General features: G+C 46.7%; 1 protein-coding gene across 2 annotated transcripts in view; it reads left to right on the forward strand.

The window, feature by feature from the left end:
- Positions 1-24,986, forward strand: part of IQGAP2 (IQ motif containing GTPase activating protein 2) — a 502,441-nt gene that overhangs the window by 417,787 nt on the left and 59,668 nt on the right. For both annotated transcript variants that reach the window (XM_075325516.1, XM_075325525.1), the window contains 7 exons: positions 9,115-9,285; positions 10,065-10,148; positions 11,322-11,393; positions 11,477-11,546; positions 14,349-14,557; positions 18,208-18,357; positions 23,008-23,171. In XM_075325516.1, the coding sequence (XP_075181631.1) occupies positions 9,115-9,285; positions 10,065-10,148; positions 11,322-11,393; positions 11,477-11,546; positions 14,349-14,557; positions 18,208-18,357; positions 23,008-23,171 (920 nt within the window). The remainder of the gene's footprint in view (positions 1-9,114; positions 9,286-10,064; positions 10,149-11,321; positions 11,394-11,476; positions 11,547-14,348; positions 14,558-18,207; positions 18,358-23,007; positions 23,172-24,986) is intronic.

Genomic DNA, 24,986 nt, shown 5'->3' on the forward strand with positions numbered 1-24,986 from the left:
CAATGTCCCATGCATGCTGCCCCCTCTTCACAATGTCCCATGCATGCTGCTCCCTCCTCACAATGTCCCATGCATGCTGCCCCTCCTCACAATGTCCCATGCATGCTGCTCCCTCCTCACAATGTCCCATGAATGCTGCTCCCTCCTCACAATGTCTCATGCATGCTGCCCCCTCCTCACAATGTCTCATGTATGCTGCTCCCGCCTCACAATGTCCCATGCATGCTGCTCCCTCCTCACAATGTCCCATGCATGCTGCTCCCTCCGCACAATGTCTCATGCTTGATGCTCCCTCCTCACAATGTCCCATGCATGCTGCTCCTTCCTCACAATGTCCCATGCATGCTGCTCCCTCCTCACAATGTCTCATGCATGCTGCCCCCTCCTCAGTGTCCCATGCATGCTGCCCCCTTCTCACAATGTCCCATGCATGCTGCCCCCTCCTCACAATGTCTCATGCATGCTGCCCCCTCCTCAGTGTCCCATGCATGCTGCCCCCTTCTCACAATGTCCCATGCATGCTGTCCCTCTCCATGAGCTTCTAATGCTGCCTTCCTCTTTTCCATAATGAGACCTTCATGTTGCCCCACTCATGCTAAGACCACCACACTAACGCTTATGCTGAGACCCACCACACACACACTACCCCACTCTTGATATTGACTCCCCTACATTGCTCCACTCCATACTGATCCCACACATGCTGCCCCTTCTTCACAATGAGCTCCCAATGCTGCCCCCTCTTATTCTGAGTCCTTACACTCCCCCCACCCAATCGATTTTGTCATTGCACTATCCCTCATCCCTTGTCCTTTGTCTCTAGCATTAGCCCCTCTCTCCCACTCCCCCAGCATCAGCCTCTCTCCCCCAGCATCAGCCTCTATCTTCCCTCAGCATCAGCCTCTCTTCCCCAGTCTCAGCCTTTGCCTCCCCCCAGCCTCAGCCTGCCCCAGTCTCCGCCTCAGCCTCCCTCCAGCCTCCCTCCAGTCTCAGCCTCAGCCTCCCTCAAGTCTCAGCCTCAGCCTCCCTCCAGTCTCAGCCTCAGCCTCCCTCCAGCCTCCCCCCAGTCTCTGCCTCTGCCTCCCTCCAGCCTCCCCCCAGTCTCTGCCTCTGCCTCCCTCCAGCCTCCCCCCAGTCTCTGCCTCTGCCTCCCTCCAGCCTCCCCCCAGTCTCAGCCTCAGCCTCCCTCCAGTCTCAGCCTCAGCCTCCCTCCAGCCTCCCCCCAGTCTCAGCCTCAGTCTCCCTCCAGCCTCCCCCCAGTCTCAGCCTCCCTCCAGTCTCAGCCTCTGCCTCCCTCCAGCCTCCCCCCAGTCTCTGCCTCTGCCTCCCTCCAGCCTCCCCCCAGTCTCTGACTCTGCCTCCCTCCAGCCTCCCCCCAGTCTCTGCCTCTGCCTCCCTCCAGCCTCCCCCCCAGTCTCTGCCTCTGCCTCCCTCCAACCTCCCCCCAGTCTCAGCCTCTGCCTCTCTCCAGTCTCAGCCTCTGCCTCCCTCCAGCCTCCCCCCAGTCTCAGCCTCTGCCTCCCTCCAGTCTCAGCCTCTGCCTCCCTCCAGTCTCTGCCTCTGCCTCCCTCCAGCCTCCCCCCAGTCTCTGCCTCTGCCTCCCTCCAGCCTCCCCCCAGTCTCAGACTCTGCCTCCCTCCAGCCTCCCCCCAGTCTCTGCCTCTGCCTCCCTCCAGCCTCCCCCCAGTCTCTGCCTCTGCCTCCCTCCAGCCTCCCCCCAGTCTCTGCCTCTGCCTCCCTCCAGCCTCCCCCCAGTCTCTGCCTCTGCCTCCCTCCAGCCTCCCCCCAGTCTCAGCCTCTGCCTCTCTCCAGCCTCCCCCCAGTCTCAGCCTCTGCCTCCCTCCAGCCTCCCCCCAGTCTCAGCCTCTTCCTCTCTCCAGCCTCCCCCCAGTCTCAGCCTCTGCCTCCCTCCAGCCTCCCCCCAGTCTCTGCCTCTGCCTCCCTCCAGCCTCCCCCCAGTCTCTGCCTCTGCCTCCCTCCAGCCTCCCCCAGTCTCAGCCTCTGCCTCCCTCCAGCCTCCCCACAGTCTCAGCCTCTGCCTCCCTCAGTCTCTGCCTCTGCCTCCCTCCAGCCTCCCCCCAGTCTCTGCCTCTGCCTCCCTCCAGCCTCCCCCCAGTCTCTGCCTCTGCCTCCCTCCAGCCTCCCCCAGTCTCAGCCTCTGCCTCCCTCCAGCCTCCCCACAGTCTCAGCCTCTGCCTCCCTCCAGTCTCAGCCTCTGCCTCCCTCCAACCTCCCCCCAGTCTCAGCCTCTGCCTCTCTCCAGTCTCAGCCTCTGCCTCCCTCCAGCCTCCCCCCAGTCTCAGCCTCTGCCTCCCTCCAGTCTCAGCCTCTGCCTCCCTGCAGTCTCTGCCTCTGCCTCCCTCCAGCCTCCCCCCAGTCTCTGCCTCTGCCTCCCTCCAGCCTCCCCCCAGTCTCAGCCTTTGCCTCCCTCCAGCCTCTTCCCAGTCTCTGCCTCTGCCTCCCTCCAGCCTCCCCCCAGTCTCTGCCTCTGCCTCCCTCCAGCCTCCCCCAGTCTCAGCCTCTGCCTCCCTCCAGCCTCCCCACAGTCTCAGCCTCTGCCTCCCTCCAGTCTCAGCCTCTGCCTCCCTCCAGCCTCCCCCCAGTCTCAGCCTCTGCCTCTCTCCAGTCTCAGCCTCTGCCTCCCTCCAGCCTCCCCCCAGTCTCAGCCTCTGCCTCCCTCCAGTCTCAGCCTCTGCCTCCCTCCAGTCTCTGCCTCCCTCCAGCCTCCCCCCAGTCTCTGCCTCAGCCTCCCTCCAGCCTCCCCCCAGTCTCTGCCTCAGCCTCCCTCCAGCCTCCCCCCAGTCTCTGCCTCTGCCTCCCTCCAGCCTCCCTCCAGTCTCAGCCTCTGCCTCCCTCCAGCCTCCCTCCAGTCTCAGCCTCTGCCTCCCTCCAACCTCCCCCCAGTCTCAGCCTCTGCCTCTCTCCAGTCTCAGCCTCTGCCTCCCTCCAGCCTCCCCCCAGTCTCAGCCTCTGCCTCCCTCCAGTCTCAGCCTCTGCCTCCCTCCAGTCTCTGCCTCTGCCTCCCTCCAGCCTCCCCCCAGTCTCTGCCTCTGCCTCCCTCCAGCCTCCCCCCAGTCTCTGCCTCTGCCTCCCTCCAGCCTCCCCACAGTCTCTCCCTCTGCCTCCCTCCAGTCTCCCCCCAGTCTCAGCCTCTGCCTCCCTCCAGCCTCCCCCCAGTCTCTGCCTCTGCCTCCCTCCAGCCTCCCCCCAGTCTCAGCTTCTGCCTCTCTCCAGCCTCCCCCAGTCTCAGCCTCTGCCTCCCTCCAGCCTCCCCCCAGTCTCTGCCTCCCTCCAGCCTCCCCCCAGTCTCTGCCTCTGCCTCCCTCCAGCCTCCCCCAGTCTCAGCCTCTGCCTCCCTCCAGCCTCCCCACAGTCTCAGCCTCTGCCTCCCTCCAGTCTCAGCCTCTGCCTCCCTCCAGCCTCCCCCCAGTTTCAGCCTCTGCCTCTCTCCAGTCTCAGCCTCTGCCTCCCTCCAGCCTCCCCCCAGTCTCAGCCACTGCCTCCCTCCAGTCTCAGCCTCTGCCTACCTCCAGCCTCCCCCCAGTCTCAGCCTCTGCCTCCCTCCAGCCTCCCCCCAGTCTCAGCCTCTGCCTCCCTCCAGCCTCCCCCCAGTCTCAGCCTCTGCCTCCCTCCAGTATCTGCCTTTGCCGCCTCCCCCCCGCATGCGCAGATCTCTGGTCTGCATTAGAGACACTCCCACGCTCCTTATGAATCCACTTACCTGCTCCAGTGCCCGCCGCCATCTTCCTGGCTCACGTGAGTATCCTCTTCTGACACCGGCTTCCATCACGGCGTCCTCCGCGGCGTCCTGCTGCGAGCTCTGCATGTGACGTCCACACAGCAGTGGACGCAGCACAGAGGAAGGAGCTGATTGGCGCGCGCCTGTGACCCCGGAAGTGCAGGCGCCGGCAGTTCCGGGGTCAATCAGCTCCCTGTGCTCGGCGGCCACAAAAAAAAAAATGTAAAAAAAAAAAAAAAAAAAAAAAATTTTTTTTTTTTTTTTTTGCTGCCAGAGGGTGCCGCCCCTCACAATCTGCCGCCCTAGGCACCGGACCACGGGTGCCTAGTGGTAAATACGGCCCTGCCTGTAGGGTCAATATTCAGCCTCTTGGCAACAAGTGAAATAACCTGTCCCCAAATTCTTTAATGTAGGAGTAACCCCAAAACATACAGAATAGGTCTGTTGCCTCTGGCCTGCACTTCGGACTTTTAGGAATGTATAATCTATCCGATCTTATGCAGTTCTTTTGGAAGAAATTGGCCATATTTTCTAATTCTTCACATTACATTGAGTTCCTAAATTAATGATTCATGAGGATGTAAATATATATATACTTCTTATTTATTACATCCTTTGTTGTTAATAACTTGACCTCCTTGTAAAATACGTCAAGGTCTCTAGAATTTACAATTGGGAATGTCCTCCTGTTTCCGCCAGCTGGGGGTCCTCAGACCACTTTCCCATCAGCTTAACTTCAGGCTCTCGTATTTATATTCCATTTTCTGAACAGATGATTTGGGGGTTTTAGAATTCATAACGCAAACATTAGGAAGGGGTAACTTTATTCTGATTTATTGTACATAAGTGACACCGTATGAAGTCTGGAGCCTTAAAAATATAACTCTGAACCCTGGTACCACCTTTATATTACTGCGCACTAAATTCCACATAGATAAAACATGTACACCAGAGGAAGAAAAAAGGCAAATAATGCAGAATGTGCACACGAGCTTATGGTGCAAACACATAAAGTTAACTTTAAACCTTATCAATAGTACAGCAAAGAAAAATGGTTAAGAAAAATAGATTATAAAATTGTTGTAATGCCCCTTGAAACTGATTTTTTTCTAAAATATAGTATAGTCAAAAAATAGTTATAACACCCCCCTCAGAAGAAATACCAATAAGTGGATTTACAAGACAAAAATATTTTTTTGTAGCCCATAGCAATTGATCACAAAATATTAAATGAAGGCTGCTCTATGATTTGTGTGTTCTTTTTGTTTTTTTTTATGGGCAATGTCACGGGGTCCTTCTCCCATATCACACGATCACAGAGCGAGCGATGGCTGTTCAATCCAATAATCATTTATTCGAAGCAAATCAAATGGTCCATAACATAATCCACAAAACAGAGGATAAAATTAGTCCAGTAACACAAATATAGTCCTGTAACCGATAAATATCCATGTCTCTCTGAGAAGCCACAGCTTCCCTCAGAGGTTCAATCTTCTTCCTTCAAGTTCTCAAACAGACTGACTGAATCTCCCAGGTAAGCAGAGACTTTACAGTAGGTGGATCTCACACCCCCTCCCCCAACTTAAGAACAAAAGGCTGGCAGGGGAGGAATTAAACCTGCAAATGGGACAGTGTACACATAAGGAATACAGAATGGTCAGTGAACCATGCCCAAACATTAACCCACACAAAATGGTACACAATCCACAATATTCCACCATCACAGGCAACATAGCTGATTTTAATTATAAGTTGTATAGGATTTGTATATGTTTGTATTTCTTTATGCTTTGTTAAATTAAAGGGAACGAATCACCAGAGTTTTACTATATAACCTAAAGCCAATGCTATACAGGCACTATCAGGCTGATTCTATACATACCTCTAGTGGTCAGCTCGGATGTTTAGGTTTTGAAATCCAAGAAAGTAAAATTTGTAAAATCGGCATCTGCTTGAGTGACAGCAGCTGAGGATCAGATAATATCTGGGGGGGTATTCATAGTTATCCCCTCCCCCTGTTACAATTAGCATAAGTATTGTACAATTGACCTAGCAGGACCTGTGTGAGGTCATACCCATGTGACCTGGTATCCAGCTTTGTTGGCTGAGGCCCTGCCCCTTCTGGTCACATGGGTATGACCTCCCACAGGTCCTGTTGGGTCAATTGTATCATACTTATGCTAATTCTAACAGGGGGAGGGGATAACTATGAATACCTCCCCAGAAATTATCTGATCCTCAGCTGCTGTCACTCAACAAGCAGCTAATTTTATAAACTTTACTTTCTTGGATTTCAAAACCTAAACATCCGAGCTGACCACTAAAGGTATGTATAGAATCAACCTGATAGTGCCAGTATAGCACTGGCTTTAGCTTATATACGAAAATCCTGGTGATTGGATCCCTTTAATTTCTAACTGCAAAATTAAGCAACTTTCTAAATAGTCTATATAAAAAAAATTCTACCCTTTTGCTGTTCAGAGTTTGTCCTTTACCTAGTTGAGTGAAAATGTTACAAATCTATCAGAGCTCCTGCTAATTGTGCTGAATACTCTTTCTGATCCTTTTCATTCTGTGTCAGGGGCTCATTCACACATCCGATTTTTCCCGTGTATGAGTGTAAACGATGGGGGGGGGGGGGGGTGATTGGGGGGGTTGGTGTTATCGAGTTGTGTGATGGGAGTGTGGAATTAGGGGGTGTGTGATCGGGGGTTGTTTGGTGTAATGTGAGTGTGTGATTGGAGGGGTTGATGTGATCTGAGTGTGATGGGGGGGGGTTGGTGTAATCGGAGTTTGTGATAGGGGGTGGTTGGTGTGCTCAGTTTGTGATCAGGGGGTTGATATGATCAGGGAGGTGTGATCATAGTGTGTGATCGGGGCGGCACGGTGGCTCAGTGGTTAGCACTGCAGTCTTGCAGCGCTGGGGTCCTGGGTTCAAATCCCACCAAGGACACTATCTGCAAAGGAGTTTGTATGTTCTCCCCGTGTTTGCGTGGGTTTCCTCCGGGTACTCCGGTTTCCTCCCACACTTCAAAGACGTACAGACAGGGACTCTAGATTGTGAGCCCCAATGGGGACAGTGTTGCCAATGTATGTAAAGCGCTGTGGAATTAATAGCGCTATATAAATGAATAAAATTATTATTATTATTATTATTATTATTATTATTATTATTATTATTATTATTATTATTATCGGGGGTTTGGTGTAATCGGAGTGTGTGATCAGAGTATGTGATCGGGAGGTGTTGGTGTGATTGGGTGTGTGATCGGGGGGGTGTTCAGAGTGTGATGGGGTAGTTGGTGGGATCGGAGTGTGTGATGGAGGGGGTTGTGTGATCGAGTGTGTGATCAGGGGGTGTAGTTGGGGAGTGCTCAGGAGAGTGTGTGCAAGCATGTTTGCTCAAGAGTTTGATTCTCATATGTGGAGAAATAAAAGGAAAAAAAATAATTTTCCACCTTCTCCATCTTGGCAGTCCTTGAAAATTAGACCGCACTCTGATGTGTCAACCAAATGGGGTACATTTTTTTGTTCACGGACCCATTGACTTGCATTGTTGATATTGATTAGGCCCTCGAATCAAATTGGACATGTCTCCATGATTTTCCAGGGACCTTTTGGTCCTCAAATAATGTCGGACATGAGATTGGCCCCATAGTCCATTGTAGGTATCGGTGTTATCTCTAATAATTCATTCACGGTGTGATTTTCTCGTATGAGTGCTATCCATGGTATTTACAGATATCAGCAGGGACAGGGAAGAGTTGCATAACAGATCATCAAGAAATGAATAGGGAGAAGATATCTTAAAGAGGCACAAGAAAACTGTGTATGGATATAGAGGAAGGCACATGAAGGAATAACACAGCACAGCGCTTGCATCCAACCTACATTATTGAGAGAGACTCTACAAAAAATAAAAATCTGGAGCTTGGATTAGGTTGCAAAGTCCATATTAGAGGGTTGTAAATGAATGAACACTGTAGTCTGAAAGTTTGTTCCATTTTATTAACTAAAAGTGATCCCTAACATGTATGTGAAATATCATTTTCCCATGTCAGAGTTGTCTACAGCTTTTATATCCCCCCCCCCCATGATTCCCACAGGGGGACACGGTTTGCATAAACCACAATACTTTATTGTTGAGTTTGCCGGATTCCCTCAAAATTAGAAGTTATTGCAAGTTTGTGGTTATTAATCTGTTTTGAAGCTGAATTAAAATTGTGTTTAGTAGAACCTATTTATGCGAGTGTATGTATAATGTAAGGGAAAGGTACATTATCATATTCAGTCATCCGATTTTACATTTATGGGAACTATAGAACTGATGTTTTCCGTTAGAGGAAACAATGATTTGACAAGTTGGATTATTTCCCATTGAAATAAGTAGCGTCAGACGTTTCCGGCAGCTCCTGATCTTCTCCCCCATGTGAAATAACAAACAGATTTAACTTGGCTAAGCAAGGGGAATGGCTTATGGCCAAAAGATTGTATGGCTGCCGCACAACAAGCAGATAAGATGCCCATCAGACTACAGCACAGGAGTGCACCATGTAGACCCATTAGTCTGTTTTACACGCACCGTTATGTCAGCTGCACAACACTCATAAAAAAAATGCTTCCATGTACCGACCAGCTGCTGAGTTGTAAAGGTGTCCATTACTACTATGTTTTCTATTAATTTGTGTCTCTAACATGTGAATCGTCCTCATAGTAAAAGTTTAAAGAAGGGGTTCGCCCATATTTTTATCTGCTCTTCCACATAGCCTGACCCCCTCCTCCGTGATGTCGGGGATCCGGTGATGTAATTTCAACTTCCTGTTTACCTGTCATCACTGAGGCCGGCCCCAATCTCCGTGAGTCACAAGGCTGTGGGCGGCATTTCACCATTCGTCACAGCCCAGTATCCCTCCTGCTTGCGCGCTCTGCAGCAAAAGAAGAGTGAGCAGGGAGGTGCTGCGCTGTGACGCGCTGAATGGTGAAACGCCGCCCACAGCCCAGTCACTCAGGGAGACTGGGGCTGGCCGCGGTGATGTCAGGTGAGCAGGAAGTTGACTTGACATCATCGGTTCCCCGAGGTCACGGAGCCTGGGGTTAGACAATTGGGCAGAGCGGTTCGCAATAGCGCCGCTCACAGGCATTATTGACAACATAAGGTATTTGAGAGAAACCTTGTTTCTCAACATATTCTTGTTGTGGCCAATAATGAATATGAGTGAACCACTTCTTTAAATACTGATCAAAGCAAATGAGACCAATGAAACTTTGCATTTATGGCTGTCAGTGTGACCTGAACATCTAGCTGCCAATCAATTTGAGAAACCTCTAATAGGAAAAAAATCTTTATACAAATGTTATGAACATTTTTTTCTCAGACAATTTGTGGAAAAATTACCTCCGATTACAACCGGGAACAGCTCTGGATGGCAAATGAAAACCTGATTACTCTGCTGCAAGCTCACATGAAGGGCTACCTGACCAGGAGGGCTTATCGGGAGAGAAAACATTATCTCCACCAACAAGAGCCATATGCTGTTAAAATACAGGTAAGAGTAAGGTAACGCAGATACTGGAATGATTATCTTTCCACAATGTTACATTAAATCAGATTTATATATCTTTGAAGTGAGGCTATCATTGAGTGAGGATATCAGGCTACTCAACACCATTAACCTTTAGATATAGGGGTGATATGCAGGTTAATAGCCTTAGGATTCTGTCCTGCTATCTTACTGCATGAGCAGCTACCGGGAGAAAGTTAATTTTATTACTTTTAATTTTATTCCTTCCAAGAGCCACCACCTTTCAGTCATAGGACTGTAGCCGCACGGCTTCAGCCACTGCTCAGTCGTGGCTATAAGCACGCCCTGCCACCCACATTGACAGCTGACTTTGCAGCGCATCTGAGAAGATCAAGCTGTTAATCAAAGTGCTTGGGCCACCTTACTGAAGAGCGGCTTCTGGGAGAAAACAAAATTTGTTTCTCCCAGGACTTGCCAGTCAAAGTAGTGTGCATGGAGCGGCTTCAGTACCTGCACCAGCAAAACTACCATGTTATTAGTTGAATGTTACTTGTTGCTGTAGTTTTCTTAAACTCCTCTTTCATCTGTTTATGACCTTGACCCAGCAATCAATGATTATTCCACATTGTCCAATTAGGTAATGGTAAAGGAAAGTGATCTCCCAACAGATGGCCCACACGTCGGCAGGTCCTATAGATGGAATTTGGTTACTGCTGTTACCTGACTACTGGTATATAACACGCCTTGCCTGTCTAGCATATTTACTCACAAATTATGTACTTTGCTTTATTGTCATTGGACAGTCTTCTTGGAAAGGATACAAGCAGAGAAAATGCTACACAGACAGAATAAAACTACTACAAGGAAGCATTGTCGGCATCGTGAAGGTATGAAATTGTAATTCATATCCAATAAAACAAAGAAACAAACTTTTTCCAATGCATTCATGGATGAAATAGAATTATATTCAAGGGAATGAGTGTAAGTCCATTATGATCCCTCTACTGGTTCCAGTTCATAACTACTGCAACTAACTCGCCACAAGCAAACCAAAAATTTAAAAGGGGACTGAGACAAGAAATAAGTACAAAAAAAATGTTCAAATAATTAAAGGGGAAAAATAAGACCTTAAATATCTATCAAAAACTTGACAATATTGATCCTCCTATGGACCTCTAAATGTGTTGTCCACATGTCATCAGACGTTGCCTCTTGAAATAACAATGCATATGCTAAATCTGTTATTGAATTGGAGGACATGCATTCAGTCACACGCTCCTCCATCAGCTGCCTTTTTGAGAAGAGGAGAACTGTGCAGTCTGTGAGCAAGGCTGCACTATCCTCTACAGGAGGAGAGCATTTAATACCTTTATGGTAGAAATGAAAACAAAATATTGTCCCCAAAAATGTTGGTAAAATAATGATAAACCCTTAAGCTGTGTGCATACTGTTGTCTTCAGGTAGATTCTACCTGGAACCCACCTGAAAAAGCTTTAATGCTAAAAAGAATGAACATATGAACAAGAAGGTCAAAATGACTTGATGAACATACTCGTATGTTCCTTCAATTGTGACTTCTGTCAACAATTTCAAGCTTCAAAAGCCGTGAAGAGGCTAAAAAAAGAAAGCGGACGAGTTTTGTGGTGGACTATGCTTAGAAGCCACCACTATATTATATATGAAGCCTCACTAGCAGGTCACTCAGTGCCCCTAAACCTAAAAAGAGGAAATTAAGATCCTTCTTTTTGAATTTAAACCAGTCAGAAGTCACAATATAAGCTTTTTGGTGGGTCTTGCTTCAGAAACTCCTGGTAATAATATGCTATTGCCAATGGTGAGGCATCCCCTTTGAGATTAAGTAAAAGCCCACCAGCTAAATCTGTATAGATTCAACCACACATCACCTTTGTATACCGTTTGTATTACCTCAAAAAATCCTACTACATAAGTCTTGCCTTGAGAACATTGTGGGTTGAGTTTCCATCTTTGAGCTTTAGAACGTGCCACCCGATACATGAATTGTCCATTGCTTTTACAATGTGTGTGTATGTGTCGTTTAGATTCAGGCCTGGTACCGGATGATAAAAGCCAGAAGAGAATTCAAGAAGAGACAGAAGTTTTTCAAGGATCACGTATGTTATTTCTTCTCGACAAGCCTGAGGGAAGCCCACCATAAATCAGAGCGTTAGAATAACAACCACTTTTCTGTGTTTAGGAAAAAGAAATTGTTAAAATCCAAGCATTCCTGAAGGCCAACAAAGCAAGAGAGGATTACCGGACATTAAGTAAGTAGCGGTAACAAAGATTGTGAATGTGATAGTGTAGAAGACAAAGTGAAGCGCCACATTTTAAGCCCCCAAATCGTCACTATGCCAAAATACCCAACTGTGATATGTTCATGCTGATGGCGCTATATAAACCACTCTTTGCCGAATAAAATATGAAATGAAGTTCTAACATGGCACATGCTGTATGTACATTACCCGTGAAGAGTCATCTGGACGGTGTCTATTTCCGGAGGAGTTAAGCCGTCGGATGCCTAAGCAGACCCCTTCTGACTTAAATCACATCCCACATGCTGGGACAGATCACCAAAAGCATATGTACAGTACACAGATGAAGATTAGAGCAGCACTTCTTGCTGTACTGCGCGTGCGCTAGGTGCTGCATGTTCTGGGCAATAGGGAGTCTCTTCTCCTAATACACATAGAAACAAAACTTAGTCTCACTGCCTTGAAATTTCCCTTAAAGGCAATCTGTCAGCAGGTTTTTACTATGTAATCTGACAGCAACATGATACTGACAGAGGCCCTGATTCCAGCGATGTATGATTTAGTTACTCACTGCAGAGCTCAGTTGTTGAGCTGTGCTTTACACCACAGCTGTCTGTGTACATTGTATAGTGACAGAAAGCTGCTCAACAGTGCTGGGGCATGGATGGACTATGAGGCATGAGGCCAGTTGTCCTGCAGTGATCATCTTCTGCTGATAAAACACTGATTTTATTGAAACTGCAAAATACAGCCCAGTAAGTGACCTCACTGTAATCAGGGTCTCTGCTTCTACATTATGGTGCTCTCAGATTACATAGCAAAAGCCTGATGACGGATTCTCTTTAAAGGGAGTCTGTTGGCAGAAAATAACTAATCAGGCAAAGCACAGGCGCTGTAGGTCAGTACATCTTCTCAACTATTTGTTTTCAGTTTATCTCTGCCTTTCTCTGTAAATTCAGAGAAATAGTGAGATAAATGCTAAATAAGTAGGTGAGAAGATGTAATGAAGGGGAAAAAAAAACCTGACAGAGTGCTGGGCAGCACACCACATGTTTTTTTGGAGTAGTTTCGACAAAAAGATTAACTCCCTTATTCCCTTTATGAAATTAAGTACCCGTAAACTAGGGACTCCATTATACCTTAATAATATCTCCTCTGAGGAGTCCCACCATAAATGGTAGATGAAACGAGAGGTTATACAGTAGGGACGTCGGTTAGTGGGACAGTCCACACTAGGCACTGTCCTTAGGAGGATGAGAGACAAATCATGGGGCACAGCAGGGTTGATAAGGTCCTCCATCCTGGCTAAGGATCTCATCCCTCATTTGTGAACGGCCTTTTCATCAAGAACATATGATGAGACCGAATCCATTTTTTTTATATTTGAGCTCTGGTACACTCTGAGCACTTTATCACTTTATACAAGGATTATCTGTATAGGAAGGTATTTTAAACAGTTTTATTATAAGCTATTTCCCTTATTGTAAAATAATCTGCAGTGTTGCCAATAACTGCTACTCTCTAACCCTATGTCTTAGACACCTTTTCTTTGTGTAAAATAACCGTTGTTGGTTCTGTTACCACTGTCCCCTCATTGTCTGTGCTGTTGCATCCTCTCACCTGTTTACATATGCACTAATCGGGTCCATCAATTGGACCAGACTAACAAGTGGTGCAACTTGTTTCTATGCAGAAAATAGCCATCCGGACAGCAAATGGGCCAGAAATACTTTCTTGTGAGCACAGGATAACATTTTCAATATCGTCCAATCAGAGTGTTTTAGACCAAAAAACAATGTCTAACTTGTCAATATAAGCATTTCCATTCTGCAAACAAAGTAATAGAACAATCATTGTGATCATAGTGATGTGTGCGTGTGTCTATACACATACATTTTTATAAATACAGTGTGTGTATATATAATATATATAATATAATATACACACACAACGTGTTTTTCCAAAAATAAAACACTTTTTTTTTTTTTTTTTTTTTTTTTTTTGCCCCCCCCCCCCCCCCCCCCCCCCCCAAAAGCACTAGGGCTTATTTTTGGAGGAGGTCTTATTCTTGGAGAAACATGGTTGGGGGTAAGTTTACCCCCCAAAAAGGCAGACCCCCCCCACTTCCCAGGAGACTCATACTTACCAGACCCGGATGTCTGTGTGGCTCCTAAGTCCTCCCTGTGATCTCCGGTGAGTGCTGCACGCCCTCCTCCCATGCTTCTGGCTGACACACAGCAGGTTGCTCATATACGCACACACACATTCACACACATTCACACACATTCACACACATTCTCACACATTCTCTCACACACACACACACACACACACACACACACACACATTCACACATTCACATTCACACACTCACACACTCTGCCGGCGAGAAGGAGTCGGTGTCGCTGGATGTGGTGAGTATGTGTGCGATCCGATGTGTGTGTAATCCGATGTATCTGTGTGCGATCTGATTGTGTGTGTGTGAGATCAGATGTGTGCGGGGGTGCGATCACTGCAGACCCTCTGCTTGGCGTCGGGTGAGTGTGATTGCGGGGTGACTGCTTTCTATAATGAGGTGTCCTGCGAGATTCTTTAACATTTTTATCTGCACAAACACTTCATTACTGAACCGCGACTATGGCTTATTTTCGGGGGAGGCCTTATATTTAAGCCTTGCTCCAAAATGCTGAAAATCCCTGCTAGGGCTTATTTTTCAGGGAGGGCTTATTTTTGGAAAAACACGGTATATATGCATATATGTTTAAATTTTAAATGTATTTTTTAATTATTTTTTATTTTTTTCTCTTTCCACAGTCTGCTCAGAAAACCCACCCCTGAACGTTGTGCGGAAATTTGTCTATCTCTTGGACCAAAGTGATTTAGACTTTCAAGAAGAGCTGGAAGTGACCAGACTAAGAGAAGAAGTAGTCACCAAGATTAGGTCAAATGCACAACTGGAAAAAGATCTCAGCCTCATGGATATTAAAATCGGCTTGTTGGTGAAAAACAGGATCACTCTCCAGGTTGGGGTCATTGGAAATTTATTTTTGTTTTTCATTTATGAGAAGTTCAGGAAACAGGATGGCACTCCCATAATATTTCTTGAGAACGTTGGAAAAAGTCTAACTATAAAACCTTCCCTTGTAAAAGTACCCTGCACAACCAGCTGGTGAGAAGAGGCATGCTGGAAGTTGTAGTTCATTGTCATAACTAACTTTCTCCAGAAATATAGAAAGCTATATTCATGTTCTGTAGTTAATGAGCATGTACAGGATTAGTAAAACTTGCCTGAGTTCTCACTGTGCTGAACTGGGGTCGTAGTGTTCTGCGCAGCCAAGAACCACATAGTCTAGCTGCTTGCTGCGGATCATACATATAATGCACATATCCTAATGTGCCATTATGAGCCGACTGTTACAAACAGCGCCACACCGGTCTGCAGGTTGCATTTAGTATTGCAGCTGAGCTCTATTAAATTAAGTAGGCTGAGGTGCAATAGTTATTCCCTTGTATAGCGCCATTAGATCCTCAGCACTTTACATATACAAGTATCAGTAACGCTGTCCCCATTGGGGCTCACAATCTATATTCCCTATCTGTATGTCTTTGGAGTGTGGGAGGAAACCGGAGAACCCAGAGGAAACGCACACAAACACAGGGAGAACATACAAACTCCTTGCAGATGGTGCCCTTGGTGGGATTTGAATCCAGGACCCCAGCGCTGCAAGGCTGCAGTGCTAACCACTGAGCCACCGTGCTGCTCACAGTCACTGGTGTGGCACTATTCTTGAAAGCAAGTGGCCATATTTAGTTTCCAATCCTGTACAGAATTATATGGAAACGTGGAGTAGAGCAAGAAATAAAAAAAAATTAAACATTACAGGAATTTGTACACCTTCTCCTCACCTGCGGCCCATTCAGAGCAGCATATATATCTCATGAGAGTGTCTAGCCATGGGACTCGAGCTGAACAAAACGATTGGTTCATTGGTCATGGCGTTATCCATGGTGGCAGCACTGCCAAAGCACCGTGCACTTCTTATGACCTGCCACCATCCCGGGCCCCTCTTCTGATTTACAAGGTCGCCGTAACATCATGATTAAAGCATTGTGTGTACCACGCCATGATGTCACAGGGTCTACCAATCTGAATAGGCAGGAGAAGGACCTTTTCGTTTTTTTACTCCATCTCCCGATGACTGGTGACGTTACCTCCGAACCAGGTTCCTCCAGTTTGTTTTGCTTTACTGTACACAGGATCTATGGCCAGAGGTGTATGTAGGTGTTTCCATGTCCTGGGGAACCACAAATCTTGCACGGGGAGATGAAGGCCTTATTAGGCCAAAAACACACTTCCGCATAAAAAACGTACGTGTCTCACGTTCCGTTTATCGGGTCCGTGTTCCGTTTTTTAGGGGCGTTTCTCCCATACCTATAACATCCATGTGATGGCGTATGCTCTCCGTGTGTACATGTGGAATGTCCGTATTGGCATAAAATACGTACGTGTGCTGTCCGTGGGACTTCCGTTTTTAGTGGTCCGCATTCTTAAGGCTACTTTACACGCTGTGATATCGGTCTCGATATCGCTAGCGTGGGTACCCGCCCCCATCGGTTGTGCGACATGGGCAAATTGCTGCCCGTGCCGCACAACATCGCGCAGACCCGTCACACATACTTACCCGCCCGGCGACGTCGCTGTGACCGGCGAACCACCTCCTTTCTAAGGGGGCGGTCCCTGCGGCATCACAGCGACGTCACTGAGCGGCCGCCCAATAGAAGGGGCGGAGATGAGTGGCCGGAACATCCCGCCCACCTCCTTCCTTCCTCATAGCGGCCGGGAGGCAGGTAAGGAGAGGTTCCTCGTTCCTGCGGCGTCACACATAGCGATGTGTGCTGCCGCAGGAGCGACAAACTAAATAGTTACTGCTGCAGTAACGATAATCGAGAATGGACCCCCATGTCACCGATGAGCGATTTTGCACGTTTTTGCAACGATGCAAAATCGCTCATCGGTGTCACACGCAGCGACATCGCTAATGCGGCCGGATGTGCGTCACCAATTCCGTGACCCCAACAACTCCGCATTAGCGATGTCGCAGCGTGTAAAGCCCCCTTTACCCAAATAACGTTGTTAATCCTTCATCATGAGATCCTGGTGTTGTTAATTGGTCAATTTCCATCCCTCATCGGTGGATAAGATTTAAAAATATTTCAAATCATTGTTTATAGGCTCTTCCACTCATTAGACTCACTCCAAAATGTCTCTCTCCAATGAAGCAGCCATGTATTTGCTATGGTTGATATCTAGGAGATTTGGTGTTAGGCGACATATGCTTGATTATGAACCATCTGTTGAAAAAAGGATGTGGATCCACCCCCTTGTCAAGCTAAGGAACACGCATGGCCATTTTAATATTCTTTATGGAGAAATGCACAAATTTCCACCTAAATTTCAAGCATACTGCCATATCACCATAACGTCCTTTTGACAACATCCTTGGCCTTGTGCATCACCAATTGAAACATCAGGACATTTGATAATTGACCTGATAGATTGGAAACAAGTGTTGCTGATGTTTGGATTAAAAATGCACACGGACGATACGTGCTGAACACAGACATGCTACGTGTGCCGTCCGTGCAGGCACAGACCCATAGACTTTAGCGGGTCCGTGCCTGCGTGTTGACGGCCAAAAAACGGACATGTCGTCCGTGCGGGAAAACGCACACACATACTTACCACACGGACACACGTTCCGTGTGATTTTACGTGTGTGTGCCATCACCCATAGGGTAACATTGGTCAACGTGTCTCTGGTACGTGCAAAAACGTACCAAACACATACCGGAGGCACGGATGTGTGTTGCGGGCCTTAAAGGGATAGATGCCAAACATTGATTACACCTGATGTTTGGGAGGAAGAGGTGTCCTAAAATAATTTGATAATGCCTTAGATATAAACACATTTCTATTCCGTGCTTGGCCTCCAAAATGCTGTCACAATTTGTCATATTGTGGGAAATAAGTGTTATTGGATGCTAATCCAGATGCCTCCAAAGGGTTTTCTGGATTAGAAAAATGTGTCTGATTTATTCTAAAGGCAATGCCAATCCAGTCAGAGAGGTCTCACACATTTACTCTACTCAATGTAACTGAGCCGCAGTACCAGAATCATCCAGTGATGAAGTGTGGCGCTGCTTTTATGAATATACAGTATAAGTAATATTGCTATTTTGTGATAGGCTGAAAAGCGTTTCATGAGACCTGGCATCACCTCTTTCTAGGGATCCTTAATTTATGTTGGGAGGAGGAAAGATTTGGTACAAAAGTCTTAGCAATTTCTAAGTATAAGGAGGCATCTGGTCCTAAAAAGGACCACGCTGCATTTAACATACATTAGTCTTGGCTCTTCGGCGCGGTGACGAGACAAATATGACATGCCAGAGATTGAGGAGGAACTATATATCTCGGCGGGAGAAACATACTAGTGATTATTCAAACAACATGTTTGCAAAAAAAAATGAAATTAAAAAAAGGTTTTTGTTAATTAGAGGAAATGTGTCATCTGCGGGAAACTGCACAATTCACCAGGGAAAGTCCGCTCTGAACCTAATTAATGTTATGTACAAGCGCATTACTAAACATAGGGGTCTGTGTATCCCTCCGCAGGATGTTGTGTCTCACAGCAAGAAGCTGAACAAGAAGAGCAAAGGGCAAGTGGAGGAGATGCTGACGGTGGATAAGCAGGGAATTAAAGGGCTCAGCAAAGAGAAGAGGAAGAAGCTGGAAGCATACCAGCATCTGTTCTATCTGCTCCAGGTATGAGAGTCAAAAGGAAAAATACAAGGAAAATGTATAAAATCACCCAGATTCTCAGCCAGGAAAGTTGGCGAGTGTCGAGCGCATGTGCAGTCTTTTTTTTTTTTCTTCTTGCCTAAAAAGGTGTCTATTTTCTGCCACTTTGTCATGTGTTACAACTGGTATTGTACTTTATTCAACTTAATGGGGCCGAGCTGCAGACAGAGTTAAAGGGAATCTGTCACCAGTTTTTGCTCCCCATCTGAGAGCTGCATAATGTAGAGACAGATCCTGATTCCAGCGATGTGTCACTTACTGAGCTGTTTGCTTTCATTTTGAGAAAATTAATGTTTTCTCTGCTGCAGATCTAGCAGTTATACAGAGCTCATGAATATGCTGGACTACCTGCAGCACGCCAAGTAGTCCTGTAATGATGATCTTCTATTGATTAAACAGACTAACCCATGACAAGCACTCGGTAACTGTGTGTTTTACTTAGTGGCTTTTAGCACTCTCCTGGGTAATTCTTTCTTCTACATCTTTTGTAATGCGCGAGTTTCCACCATGACATTTTCATCTAAACATAATCTAAACCCTATTCACATCTGACTTTGTCTATTTCTATTAGACCTTATTATTGCTTTATCTGGGTATTCATGAACAACAAAGCATATGCTGCAGTTAAGTGGTCATGCATGTGTTCTGTAAAAGAAAGAAGGTGGAACCTCAGATGGATTTAAGAAACTCAATGCAATATTGATCAGCAGGGGCATAACAATATAGTGGAAGAGGGTGCAACGGGGCCCATAGAGTCAGGGGGGCCACCATCACAAGCGCAGTTTTCAGCTGAATGCATGTCCTTGGATACACATTCAGCTGAAATGTATTGCAGTGCAGAGAGCCACTGACTCCCTGCACCACAATAGCTATAAAGGCCACAACCCATCACAGTTCAGCAGCTGGTATCAACAAGGCCCGTTGCAGATGGTGAATGAGCATCAATCCCATGTGCTGCCTGCCTCCCCTGTTCCAGCTATGGAGAAGGAAGAAAACATTGCTCATTGAGGGAGCAGGGACAGGTGATAAAACTCAATCATTTTTTATATTTTTTTATTTTTTGTATTTATGCCTTGGTGAAATGCACCAGGAGAGGGCAGGACATTACATTACAGAATGGAGGCCAGGACATTGGACTTTGTCCCCCATCCTAACCCCCACCTGTAGCATTCTTACAGTATAGTGGTGAGAAAAGGGACATTATAATAGTATTGAGCCTGGATGGTGGACATAGCGTCTTGATGGAGCAAAAATGGGGGATGTTATTACAGGACGGGGGACATATTTACAGGATGGCGGACAATATCACAGGTCGGGGACATTGATGGAGGACATTATTAAAGCAGGGAAACATATCATTAAAATATGGGAGAGCACAGCTTTTTTGTTGCATTTATCTTGACATTGGCATGCTGTATTAGGGACTCAGTGTTAGGGCTTTGTTACACGGTACGATATATCGTATATTGGAATTCGTGACGCACATCTGGCATCGTTAGAGATGTTGTACCGTGTGACACCTCCGAACGACTGTTAACGAGCAATAAATACTCACCTTATGTTTGCTCGTTGACACGTCATTCATTTCCATAATGTCGTTCCTCCTTCTGTGCTCCGGTTGTTCGTCATTTCCGTGGCAGCTCACATCGCTCGTCGTTCCCGGGGTGTCACAAGGAACACAGCTTACCTGCGTCCACGCCGGCAATGTGGAAGGAAGGAGTTGGGCGGGATATTACGTCCCGCTCATCTCCGCCCCTCCACTTCTATTGGCCGGCCGCTGTGTGATGTCGCTGTGGCGCCGAACATCATTCCCCCTTCAGGAAGAGGATGTTCGCCGCCCACAGAGACGCGTCCAGGAGGTAAGTGCGTGTGACAGGGGGTTACCGACTTTGTGCGACACGGGCAATGTATTACCCGTGATGCACAAACGACGGGGCGGGTGCGATCGCACGATATATTGTCTCGTGTAACGCCGCCCTTAGACTTGCCTATTGTTGGCTTGCAGGACTTTCAGTTGATGGATTATTTTGCGTTTAAATGTTTGAGTGTTTTTTGATTATTAATAAAGTTTGTATAATATTTGTATTTATTGGTGTGCTCATCCGTTATCTATTGATTTTGATTTGTAATTTTTAAAAAAGGTAATCTCATTTCAGTAAATTAATGGCAAATAGTCCAGTTATGCTATCACTTTGAGTGGTACGGGTCTAATATCTGGGCCTCCTGGTCTTAAAAATGAAGAGGCTGAAACGTTCATTTAAATACATGTTTTAATGCTGCAGTCTAAAGGCCATGATTTCTACGATTTACATATCAAAGTGCTGCATTTTTGGACCGAAAGATTCAGTTTAAAGCCACATAGGGGTTATCCACTTCTCGGATAGCCCCTTCTGAATCAATGAATCACCATGTTTGCCCCGATTAAAATAGCAGCACTTATTCTCGCCTTGGGTGCCTGTGATGTCCCGGTGGTGTCGTCACTCGCTCTTCCAGGGCTAACGTGACGTTGTTACACGAGCGTGGCACCCAATCACCTCCGGCTTCCCTCTCTCCGCCTTCAGACAAATCGAACATTAAGAGGAAGTCAGAGGTGCAGCTGCCGCACATATTCTCTGGATATTTGTTATGTCCAAAGGTGGGGAGAGGGAAGCTGGATTTGATTGTGTGCAGGCCACGTGACGACACCAGACGGGAGTATAAGCGTTGTTGTTTTACCAGGAGCAAACATGGTAATTGAGAAGGGGTTGTCCGAAAAGTGGTCAAAACCTTTAAATTAAGTTTTAGACTATAATTAAAGGTCATTGTAATGAGGTGTTAATGATTGTGTGTATCCAGCAGGGCAGTCGCATTGTATCCATCTGACGTGTTTGACGTCCATTTGATGCATTGTTTTTGCTGCGGGTGTGTTTTTTGCGGCAAGAAATGCACAAAAACGCAGCGTCAAAAAGACGCAGTGTGTGAACTTGCTAATCCTTGAACGGAGTTGTTACAGACAATTGGAGCCGAAGGACATGACCCTAATGGCCAGGTCCCTAACCATCAAGGTAACGGGTTGATACTAACTGGCTTGTGAATGAAGTCTGCTTTCTTGGGCGGAGTATCCCCAAACATCTGAGAGTGTAGGGGGTACTTTGCACACAGAGATAAATCTGCGGCAGATCTGTGGTTGCAGTGAAATTGTGGACAATCAGTGCCAGGTTTGTGGCTGTGTACAAATGGAATAATATGTCCACAATTTCACTGCAACCACAGATCTGCCAAAGATTTATCTGTGTGTGCAAAGTAGCCCTAAGGCTCTACTTTGGCACTACTGGCTACCCCTCACCCTCTCCTCTATGAGGAGAAAAGATATGAAAAATCTGGGAGCATAAGGCTCTACTCTCGCCATGGTAATGGAACCCCTGTCACCCTCCTCTACTAGGAGACTGGACATAGGCCACTAGATGGGAAGGTGATCGGTACGACTTAAGGCCGCCTTACACACTGCGATCTTGCTAGCGACATCACTAGCGTACGTACCCGCCCCCATCGGTTGTGCGTCACAGGCAAATCACTGCCCGTGGCGCACAACATCGCTTGGACCCGTCACACTACTTACCTGCCTAGCAACGTCGCTGTGACCGGCGAACCGCCTCCTTTCTAAAGGGGCGGTTCGTTCGGTGTCACGGCAACGTCACTAAGCGGTCGCCCAATAGAAGCGGAGGGGCGGAGATGAGCGGGAGGTAACATCCCGCCCACCTCCTTCCTTCCTCATTGCCGGAGGACGCAGGTAAGGTGAGGTACCTCGTTCCTGCGGTGTCGCACATAGCGATGTGTGCTGCCGCAGGAACGACGAACAACATTGTACCTGTAGCAGCAATGATATTTGGGAACTGGACAGCGTGTCAATGAGCAACGATAAGGTGAGTATTTTTGCTCATTAGCGGTCGCTCGTACGTGTTACACGCAACGACGTCGCTAACGAGGCCGGATGTGTGTCACGAATTCCATGACCCCAACGACATCGCGTTAGCGATGTCGTTGCGTGTAAAGCGGCCTTTAGACTGTAGCGTTGGGCTGGGTTGATTTGGGACTCACAGGACCAGTAATATCGGAAGCAACTCAATGGGAACTGAGACTGTTTCTTAATATGCCTCATATTATTGAAACGTCCTGGAAGATATTTGCCCTCTATCTGGTGTGTAAAGTTGTTGCTGAAGATAAACTGTTGAGTGAAGAACTGCGGTTGAAAAAGAACTATTGGTCTCCTTGTGAGTACGAGTTGCCATCTGGTCTGGCCAGCTGATGTTAGCTTCAGCATATGACTATCACAGGGTTCACAGCCCACACGACACCCAGCTAGGGCTAGATATTTCATGTAGCGTGATGGGGCATCTGGAGTCAATTCTTCGCCCCCCGACTACTGCTCCACCCCTATCTACAATTGCAGCACCTTAGGGACAATATTTAATAAGTTACGTAATAACACTTCTAGAAATGTTTTCACGTCTGAATTCCTCCTAGTCCTATTGATGTCTATGGCCACCCTATTACTGAACTTTTCAGATTGATGGTACGATGGCCGATTGTCTTATGTTAAGTTTCACTGTGTGAGTTTACTACTTTGTCTTATAGACTAATCCAACTTACCTGGCCAAGCTGATTTTCCAGATGCCTCAGAATAAATCCACCAAGTTTATGGACACTGTGATCTTCACATTGTATAATTATGCTTCCAATCAACGGGAAGAATACCTTCTGTTAAAGCTCTTTGAAACTGCACTGCAAGAGGAAATAAAGTAAGTATTGATGTATTCTGCATATTCTGCATATCTTACTATGGTGACCTCCAACTTATCTCTTCAATTGTTCATGTTATAACATGAAAAGAGAATTTAAAATGTAACTTTTAATAGTGTTTTTCTAAAATGATATAGAATCAATAAAAACGTGAAAATATAAAATGTATTGCCCGTTCTTTTGGCCACCAAGCTCAATTGGACCAAAAGAATCAGGCACGACGCACTCAAAAAGCTTCCTCTTAGGTCAGGCTAATTGCCTAGTACCCTATAATCTTCCAAGTCAGTTATTGCAGGGAACCGCCCTCCACACTATCTTGGAGATTTCAGTCTTACGAGGAAAATTGGTGATATACAATACCATTCACTAATATAATGTCACTTCAATTCATATGATCATTAATAAAATGGAATAGTCTCACCACATGGCGGGCTTGTTTATGTTTCATCAAACCTTTTTACTTCAGACATGGAGCAAATACTTATAAGCCTTCCTGGCTGTCCTAATGCTTTATCCTCCAAGCAGACATCATACAACTCCCAACGCGTTTCTTTCACTTTAAAATCGTCAGGGGAGTCTGTGTTGGTCAGACTCTGCACGTCCAAAATGCCACCATTCACTTTAGCTTAGTGGTCTTTTTCAATAATTAATGCCCACAGCGGACATCCTGTGTCCATAGACATTCATAATCATACTGCGCCGTTTTTATTGATTCTATATCATTTTAGAAAAACACTATTAAAAGTTACATTTTAAATTCTCTTTTCATGTTATAACATGAACAATCCACTCCTGCTATAAAAGGAAATTGACAATAGGAGGGTTAATTTTTGAGTATCGTGCTACTATACAACTTATCTCTTCAATTGTTGACAAACTCAATCTTACAGCAGCCGCCTTGACAGCTGGACTAAGGGTACCGTCACATTTAGCGACGCTCCAGCGATCCCACCAGCGATCTGACCTGGTCAGGGTCGCTGGGGCGTCGCTACATGGTCGCTGGTGAGCTGTCAATCAGGCAGATCTCACCAGCGACCAGTGACCAGCCCTCAGCCAGCAGCGACAAGTGAAAGCGATGCTGCACTTGGTAACTAAGGTAAATATCGGGTAACCAAGCAAAGCACTTCACTTGGTTACCCGATATTTACCTTGGTTATTAGTGTCCACCGCTCTCAGGCTGCCAGTGGCGGCTCCCTGCACACGTAGCCAGAGTACACATCGGGTAAATAAGCAAAGCGGTTTGCTTATTAACCCGATGTGTACTGTGGCTAGGTGTGCAGGGAGCCAGCGCTAAGCGGTGTGCGCTGGTAACCAAGGTAAATATCGGGTAACCAAGCGCTTGGTTACCCGATATTTATCTTGGTTACCAAGCGCACCATCGCTTCCACGCGTCGCTGGTGGCTGGTCACTTGTCGCTGCTGAGATCTGTCTGATTGACAGCTCACCAGCGACTATGTAGCGACACACCAGCGATCCTGACCAGGTCAGATCACTGTGGGGAGTCTTATTGGCAAAACAAGTCTCTGTGAGAAGAAAAGTATGCAAATTATGTCTACTCCAGAAGAACCTTTCCTTTCTGCATGGAAACTAATTTATACTTTTTCCCCCTAGGGTGCCCTAATTGGCCTATAAGGCTATGTGCGCACTAGAAATGTGAATTTTCTCAAGAAAATTTCTTGAGAAACTTCTGGGAGTGGAAGATTTCCGCACCTGCGGAAAAATCCGCGGCAAAACCGCATGCGGATTTGCCGCGGATTTGCCGCGGATTTGCCGCGGATTTACCGCGGATTTACCGCAGGTTTGTCCCTGCAATA

The sequence above is a fragment of the Anomaloglossus baeobatrachus genome, chromosome 1 (genome assembly GCF_048569485.1).
Source record: "Anomaloglossus baeobatrachus isolate aAnoBae1 chromosome 1, aAnoBae1.hap1, whole genome shotgun sequence".
NCBI classification, from domain to species: Eukaryota; Metazoa; Chordata; class Amphibia; order Anura; family Aromobatidae; genus Anomaloglossus; species Anomaloglossus baeobatrachus.